Source organism: Brassica oleracea, chromosome C9 (genome assembly GCF_000695525.1).
Source record: "Brassica oleracea var. oleracea cultivar TO1000 chromosome C9, BOL, whole genome shotgun sequence".
NCBI lineage: Eukaryota > Viridiplantae > Streptophyta > Magnoliopsida > Brassicales > Brassicaceae > Brassica > Brassica oleracea.
In genome coordinates this window covers 11,115,501-11,124,426 of record NC_027756.1, presented here as the reverse complement: position 1 = coordinate 11,124,426, position 8,926 = coordinate 11,115,501, and the positions used below count along the sequence as shown (strand labels likewise).

General features: G+C 37.3%; 1 protein-coding gene across 1 annotated transcript; it reads left to right on the top strand.

The window, feature by feature from the left end:
- Positions 1–4,984: 4,984 nt before the first annotated feature.
- LOC106319257 (protein NLP6) lies at positions 4,985–8,648 on the top strand. The gene is made up of 6 exons (XM_013757533.1): positions 4,985–5,366; positions 5,523–6,091; positions 6,186–6,233; positions 6,590–7,496; positions 7,660–7,947; positions 8,021–8,648. The coding sequence occupies exons 1-6, from the start codon at positions 5,177–5,179 to the stop codon at positions 8,485–8,487; spliced, it is 2,469 nt and encodes an 822-aa protein (XP_013612987.1). The 5' UTR covers positions 4,985–5,176; the 3' UTR covers positions 8,488–8,648.
- Positions 8,649–8,926: the final 278 nt, after the last annotated feature.

The window sequence follows — 8,926 nt, the reverse complement described above, 5'->3', positions numbered from 1 at the left end:
GAGTGGTTTCTATCTTTTTACTATCGATGATTCCATTTAAATGTTGTTTGTCCATCCAAGTTCCAAGTGTCATTGATTTCCTTGATTTTTACTGGTCAATTATTGGTTTGTTTATAATAATTAATTGCTAAGAACATCATTATTATGTGAGTCGTTGTTATTCTACTCACCAGCAACAAGCACTTAGTGCCTAATTGCGTCGTCTTAATTTAATATTGTTTTGTAACCTTTTTTAGACTCTTAAAAAATGCTATGATATGACAACTTATTGTGGTGGTGGACATGTAAGAAACTTTTAAACCATATCTTATACGATAAAGTAGACAATAGTTTCTTCTTAGAGTTGCCACATCACCAGGGAGAAGGGTGCAAATTAGGACAGATGTCCTTTCCAATTTCTTCATCTCACCAAAATTTTCGTACCAAATCTATAGGCCAGTTGCTGGGTCTTATTTTTGAATGTTTTGTATAGTTAGGTCCATATGTATTTAGAGTTACATTATTATCCTGCTTAAGTTTACAGAGCATCGAGGTTTTCACCATACAGCTAGAATTCCGATCGACACTATGTAACGTCTGCCATTTACATTTTTTTGGTGTTTAAATCCTAGCATTTATGTCACTTATACCACCTTCCCACTCTCTGGCTTTTAATGGAGCTTATCATATTCTAAGATAACCGCTGGAAGCTCCATCTATAAATGTGTTTGCTCCCGACGATGAACAGCATTAAATCTGCAAAAACTAAAAGCACGATCCCTGCAAAGCATCAACTCAACAATGGAAAAATCCTCCATCATGCTTGCCGATTTGAAAGCTTGCCGGTTCTGGCGGTGGTGAGATTCAACACCGACACATTCCTCACACCACTGCGACAAGAGCAATTCATAAGCTGCATCTGGTATTTGGTTGTATTTGTTTCCTTCATCATTTGTCGGTTAAGTGAATTATAGCTTGAGGAGTAGCAAAGATGTTGCAAGTCTAAAAAGTGAAATACATTCTGCTAGAATGTTTGTAATAGAATCAATAATTTTGACTCTTCAGGATGTTTTTTTGTTTGTTTCTTAAACAGGGAATTGCAGCGGAGGATCGTTCCAAACAGAAGCTGATCTCACATAACGATTCATCAGGTTTTGTTTGTTTGGTCTCTTTTTAGATTGTTCAGTCGAGGATAGGTTTGCTAACGAGATTTTATTGCATCTATCATCCTATTTTTCTCTTATAGATACAATGTTTTTGTGTGTGTCTTCTTTCAGGTTGCAGAGTTTTAGGTCCCCATCAGTGTTAAAACAACACAACAAAACAAGTTTAGCAAGTTCTATGTTAGGTGACCGACTCCACCGTCACCATCCCGCTTCAATGAGATGACTAACTTTGTTTGAAATAACTGTTATTAGTGTTCATTTTCTTCTTCTTATTTTGATTTAAGGGAACTTCAGTAATCATGAGGGAGATGATAGAGACGGATTTTTCTTTATTCTTTTTAGATTGGGAATGCATAGAAGAAGAAAATGCAACCATTGGCACAAAAGAAACTGGACTTTGAAAAGTTATGTGCGGCTGGGGTCAGCGTTTACCAACTGGAGGCTCTTGAAGAATGGGAACAGATTGCAACTTCAGCATTTGAGAACTTCGAGCAGGAAGGGCATAAATCATATCCGTCCAAGAACTAGCCGGGGTATGGTCCTATATTCAACCTTGTATGTGATTGAGTAAGCATCATCTATCTTGTAAGATCTAAAACATATTTAATGATTGGGGCGTGGTATAAAGCAGGAGATGACTCTGGCACCAAATGCATATCCTCTGCTCAAGGATTGGATCTGGAGTTTGGATGGAAAGCTTAGTTTCTTGGGCTACGCTAAGTTCTTGCATGGTGTGATCGTACGAAGCTCGAGCTCAAGACCTAGGTGACTCACACGTTAGAAGAATTTTCCCATGCCGATGTGTCACCTAGGTCTTGAGCTCGAGCTTCGTACGATCACACCATGCAAGAACTTAGCGTAGCCCAAGAAACTAAGCTTTCCATCCAAACTCCAGATCCAATCCTTGAGCAGAGGATATGCATTTGGTGCCAGAGTCATCTCCTGCTTTATACCACGCCCCAATCATTAAATATGTTTTAGATCTTACAAGATAGATGATGCTTACTCAATCACATACAAGGTTGAATATAGGACCATACCCCGGCTAGTTCTTGGACGGATATGATTTATGCCCTTCCTGCTCGAAGTTCTCAAATGCTGAAGTTGCAATCTGTTCCCATTCTTCAAGAGCCTCCAGTTGGTAAACGCTGACCCCAGCCGCACATAACTTTTCAAAGTCCAGTTTCTTTTGTGCCAATGGTTGCATTTTCTTCTTCTATGCATTCTCAATCTAAAAATAATTAAGGAAAAGCCGTCTCTATCATCTTCCTCATGATTACTGAAGTTCCCTTAAATCAAAATAAGAAGAAGAAAATGAACACTAATAACAGTTATTTCAAACAAAGTTAGTCATCTCATGTATGATATATTTTCCCTGTTTGTTTCTTTTTCTTTTAGGGGTTTGGTTCTTCAAAAAACCAACAACAACCTATTGGCGGACTATCTATTAGCATTAGTATCTATTTGCATGGACACCGAAATTACATGAAATCAATGTTGAAAGACATCAATAAAGTCAATGCACTGAGCGCATGTGAAAAAACTCCATTGTTACTTAACAACATTCGCAAGGACAGATGCCACAGTAACGTATCTCCCCCAACAACATAAAAGAAAAATGCGACCAATCTTACTATTACAAACAAATAAAATAAATTATATATTTCATATAAAACCTGCTCTACAAAATTTTATATTTTATGCTTCAACTATTAGTCATTCAATTTGTGTATTCAAAAAATATAAACATTATTTCACTGCTTTGAAATAAATTTATACACCTCGCGTATGTCAATAAAATAGCAATCCCTCACATACAGAATATACATCCAATTGATAAATGTAAAGCTGATCTTCAACATCGTTGAGACTTCCATAATAACGGCTCCACAACTCAAACAAATAGCTACAACATCAACTTATTTGTTCAAAAAAATTCTTTGTTGATATTTTACGCTAAGAAAAACATCATACAATTTTTATTCAGGGACGGTCTATAATTTTTTCAACGGAGATCACTGAGAGATTTTGCTTATAATTTAGTAGGCTGAAAAAGATTTCTTACCATTATTATATATTTTTTGTCATCTTTAGCATTGTAATATAGAACCACTAAATATTCAATCGATATACAATTTTAATGAAATATTAACAGTGTCATAACTCTTAACGAGTGATGGACCACATAGAGAAAGAGAGTGTCACCTAATACTTCTTAAATCTGTACAAATATTTTTTTGTTCGTAGAAAGTAGAAATTTCAAAAAATCACTACCTTTATTGGTAAAGTTTCCATTTAACATAAAATTTGATCACTCATGGGTCTGCGACTTGTCTTAAGTGAGTCTGAACATTGCTTCAACACTACTACTACTAAAAAGAATAAATGACCACAATTTGAATTCGACCACCAATTTAGGATCCGAATGTTTACAACCACCCGTTTCGCACCGCAGTTAACAATAACAAAAATCTCTACATATACCATATATCTATACGTTTTTATAACCGTTAGAACCGCACCGTAGTTGGACCGCTTGTCCCGCACCGCTGAAACCGCAGTTGCTATTCGGAGCCTTAATTATCTAATACCAAACGTCCATCCATAGATTCACAAAATTAACACTTATATTTTTTTCTTACAAATATCAACCATTATACTACACAATTAACAAATATTCCGCGCGTAGCGCGGACAAGCCACTAGTTACCAATAAATTACTTTCTGAAAATGTGATGCGAAGGTTCGATATATGAACAATTGCCTGTTGTGTTTTTTTAGTTGCGTACGCTAGCATCTAAAATGAATGGATTATTAATAGTAATAATCCTGACCTTGTGTGTATAGAATTTTGTCAAAGCCCAATTCTAGAGATGGTCAATCAATCATTATAGTTTTAGAAACTTGCACAATAGTCAATAAATAGTATTTAGAACTAGAAGAGTGATAAAATAAATCTCTATAGAATAAGAAAATTGGTTTGGCCAATGCTCCATTTAAGTTTTTTGAGTAAAAATACTACAAATGTGACCTATGTTACATGGAAACGGAAGCGGGTACGTGGAAGCGGAAGCGTAAGGAAGCGCAGAAGCGAGATTTTTAAAAATATTAGGAAGCGGGTACGTGTTGGAAGCGTATATCCATATATAAATATAAATATATATGTATATATATATAATTTTTTAAAAAAATTAGTTCTAAAAATTATATGATTTAAATTTGAAATAAAGCATTTATTCATTTATAATAATTTTGAAATGATTTTATATTAAAACTTTAAAAATACACATGAATTAAGTTTACAAAAAAATATTATATTAATTATTTTCAATACTTCATAAATAATTGACAAAATATATTTCAATATGTGCTATATCTTTAATAAAAAATCTCAATGCATAAAGATAATTTATAGTATTATTTTTTGTATATTTATAACTGAATATTCAGTACTATTATTATTTTTTATTTTATATAGATTAAAACTATGGTTTTATATTTTATTGATATACATTGCATTTTTTTTAAAACGGAAGCATGATTCCAAAACAGAATCATAAGCTTCCAACATGTTTTTAAAGAGAATATTTTAGAAACGTTTTGGAAGCGAGATTCCGCAAGCTTCCACAAGGTTCCGATTCCGATTCCGGTTCCGAAGCGGGAAGCGGACGTCCGATGAAGCTTCCGTGCAACGTAGAATGTGACAAAATAATATTCAGAAATTGCTATATAGAAATAGCATGAATGGGGAAGATATTCTAGTAGTTGGGGTAAAATGGTACAGCGTGGAATCAAATGCCGTATGGTATAATAATATTTTATAGAAAATTTAAAATACTCACAACTTGTCCTCCTCCTCTTATTATGTGCTTCATCTTTCTGTGTTAGAGCTTGAAGCTGAAGAAAAAGGGGTCCTTATTGCTTTGTTCTTCCGTCGGAGATTACAAGGAAGAAGCACTGCGAAACATTCATAAATACTTACTTAGACGAGTTTTTTTTTTTATCTCGTCTAACCGTAGCAACTGCTGTTTATGGAACTCGACGATTTGGATCTCGGCAGTTCATGGCCGTTGGATCAGATCTCTTTTGCTTCTTCTAGTTTCAGGTTCCCTTCTTCCGACCAGCCTTTCTCCCCTCTCTGGTCTTTCTCCTCCGCAGATGGTGGCGCTGAACTTTGCTCCGCTCCCACTCTCTTGACGGATTATTCCCTCTTACTTGCAAGTAAACTCTCCATGCTCTCCTCTCTCTTTAGATTCGAATAATGCCACTGGATATTCTCCTAGGAAGGAATCAAACAGATCGGATTTGTTTTTTTCCTTTTTTTTGTTGTTGTTGATCTTCACGAAGTTTGCATCCATTTTGATTTGAAATTCACAGGTTCGGAATCTGAGACAGCCGCCACCAAGGACAATCATCTCCTTCCTTCTCCCTCATGGGGTGTTCAAATGCCGTTGGAGAATCCAGACACTTACTGTGCCATCAAAGCCAAGATGACTCAAGCTCTTCGATTCTTCAAAGAATCAACTGGCCAACAGCACCTTCTCGCCCAAGTTTGGGCCCCCGTCAAAAACCGAAACGGACGATATCTTCTCACCACTTCAGGGCAGCCTTTCTTTCTTGGTCCCAATAGTAACGGCCTTAACCAGTACAGGATGGTCTCCCTCACCTACATGTTTTCTCTTGATAGCGAACGCGACGGGGAGCTAGGGCTTCCCGGCCGCGTTTTCAGGAAAAAGTTACCTGAATGGACCCCTAATGTTCAGTATTACTCCAGCAAAGAGTTCTCCCGCCTTGGGCACGCTCTGAACTATAATGTTCAGGGTACTTTGGCTTTGCCTGTTTTTGAACCTTCTAGGCAGCTTTGTGTTGGGGTTGTTGAGCTTATTATGACTTCTCCAAAGATTAACTATGCACCTGAGGTTGAAAAAGTTTGTAAAGCCCTTGAGGTTTGCTTTTTTTCTTTTTCTTTTTCTTTTTGTTTATCTCTCTGGGTCTCTGATCTTTCCGAGAGAGACGTTAATCTTCTCCGTTATGCTGCAGGCCGTGAATCTGAAGACTTCGGAAATACTGAACCACGAGTCTACTCAGGTTAGAGGCAGCTAGCATCTCCAATTTCACTCTATTTTATACTCTAAATGGATTTTAAAGTAAAACTACTCCAATCCTATTATATTTTTCAATCTGTTAAAAAATCGGATTATTCTATAAATAGAGTAATTTATTTATATTTTTTTTGGCCATCACCCTATTTTTTAACTAAACAAAGTACTATTAGAGTAGAACCCAACTCAATTATAGAATTATTCTATCTTTTTTAAAAAGTAGAGTGATCCATTTTAGCTGCCACTCCATTGTCAAAACCTCTAAACATTCTTTCAAGAACTGTCTTGAGTTCGTTTTTAGAGCTGTTTCTCATCTTTTTAATCTGACTTCTCCTATACCAGATTTGCAACGAGGGTCGTCAAAATGCATTGGCTGAGATATTGGAGATACTGACAGTGGTGTGCGAGACCTACAAACTGCCTTTAGCTCAGACATGGGTCCCTTGCAGGCACCGTAGTGTTCTAGCCTTTGGTGGTGGTTTTAAGAAAAGCTGTTCCAGCTTCGACGGGAGCTGTATGGGGAAAGTCTGTATGTCCACTAGTGATTTAGCGGTTTATGTTGTGGACGCTCATGTTTGGGGTTTCAGAGACGCTTGCGCTGAGCACCATCTCCAGAAGGGACAGGGTGTTGCTGGAAGGGCTTTTCTCTCTGGAAACCTCTGTTTCTCTAGAGACGTTACTCGCTTCTGCAAAACTGATTACCCGTTAGTTCACTATGCACGCATGTTCAAGCTCACTAGCTGCTTCGCGGTTTGCTTGAAGAGCACGTATACCGGAGACGACGAGTACGTTCTTGAGTTCTTTCTTCCACCAGGCGTCACCGACGAGGGCGAGCAAGATTCTCTGTTGGGTTCTTTGTTTCAGACAATGAAGCAGCACTATTCGAGTCTCAAGGTTGTCTCCGGAACTGAACTCTTTGAAAATGAAATGTCTATTGAAGTAGTGGAAGCTTCAGAGGAGGGAATGGTTTACTCAAAACGTGAACCAATCCAAATATCAATCTCTAAGGATTATCTCGAGATCAATGCACCTGAAGAGAAGCTGCGCTTAAACCCTGACCTTGTTGTGGAGAACAACGACGTTGCTAATGGGTTTGAGCGGTTCCGAACGTTTAATCCTTCAGCGGAGGAGGCTAAAACTGAGAAGAAAACAGAAAGAAAGCGAGGGAAAACAGAGAAAACGATCAGTCTAGAAGTGCTTCAACAATATTTTGCTGGTAGTCTAAAAGATGCAGCCAAGAGTCTCGGTGGTATGTTCTTCTTTTCTTTTCTTTTTTTGAGACCACAACATGTAATATTATTTTCGTCACTCGATCTGCTGGAGTACAACTGACTTCTTATGTTCTTTTTCACTTTTGTCTATTAATTGAAAACAAAGTCAAGCTAAAACTTGTGATTTTTTTTGTTTATCAGTTTGTCCAACAACAATGAAACGCATTTGCCGGCAACACGGGATCTCAAGGTGGCCATCTCGTAAAATCAACAAGGTGAACAGATCTCTCACGAGGCTTAAACATGTTATAGACTCTGTTCAAGGCGCTGATGGATCAATCAACTTAACATCCCTCTCCCCTCGCCCATGGCAAGTCTCTCAACCACCACCACCGCCAACCACTGGATCGCCAACAAATTATATCAAACTTGAAAACCGAGATGCAGAAGACAGTGCTGGTTCCTCAACCTCGCGTGCTTCTTGCAAAGGTATAAATATTCATTCATTTCTTTGTAGAATCTCAAGAATCAAGATCCATCAACATTGTCTCGTGTCTCACAGTGAGTCCTATTAGCGAGACGCGTTTCCGGCTTCTAACACAAAACCAAGAAGCATTCAAACAAACGGCCTTCGACGAGTCAGACAGTACCTCTAAAAACATAGCTAATTTTTGGACCTCTCAAGACACAACTACACTACTCCTCTTTAAGTTGGTGAGTATAAAGGCAACGTACAGGGAAGACATCATCAGGTTCAAGATCTCACCAGAGTCAATAAGCATCGCGGAACTTAAGGAGCAAGTGGCTAAGAGGCTGAAACTCGAAACTGGGGCGTTTGAGCTCAAGTATCTAGATGACGACAAAGAATGGGTCTCGGTCTCTTGCGATGCTGATCTCAGCGAATGTCTCGACACGTCATCTGTTGTTACCGCAGCGAAAGCCAATACACTGAGGCTATCAGTTCATGATGTCACTCCAAACTTTGGGAGCTCATGCGAAAGCTCAGAGGAAACTATGATGTGCTTGTGACCAATGCTCTTCACTTGTACACCAACTTTCTTGTATGGATTTGGTCTGAGAGTTTTGTTTTTCCAGGAGTTTTAGTGTCAAATTTTCAAAATGTATAAAGAACTCTTCTCCGCATCAATAGATGTTGATTGGAATGAAATAATTAAACTTTATTCCCCTTATTATTTGCTAAAAATAAGAAAAAAAAAACTAAGGTGGTGTTTTTCAATAGTGGATTTAAAATAAACTCCATAGATTTTATAATCTATTGTTATTACATTATTGATTATAACTTCTATATTAAAATCTAGTGTTATTAGTTATTACATTTAGAATGTCTCAGTTAAAAAGATTTTGAAATCTAGTGTTTTTAGTTCTTAGATTTACAATCTCTTCATTAAAATAATTTAAAATCTCGTGTTTCAACATTTGAAATCTGGTGTTATTCGTGTATATAATA

Bases quoted from the DNA above. Each gene is read 5' to 3' on its own strand.
- LOC106319257 (XM_013757533.1), top strand. From the start codon at position 5,177: ATGGAACTCGACGATTTGGATCTCGGCAGTTCATGGCCGTTGGATCAG. The intron at 6,092-6,185 runs GTTTGCTTTTTT...GTTATGCTGCAG, and splicing joins AAGTTTGTAAAGCCCTTGAG to GCCGTGAATCTGAAGACTTC. The intron at 7,948-8,020 runs GTATAAATATTC...CGTGTCTCACAG, and splicing joins CTCGCGTGCTTCTTGCAAAG to TGAGTCCTATTAGCGAGACG.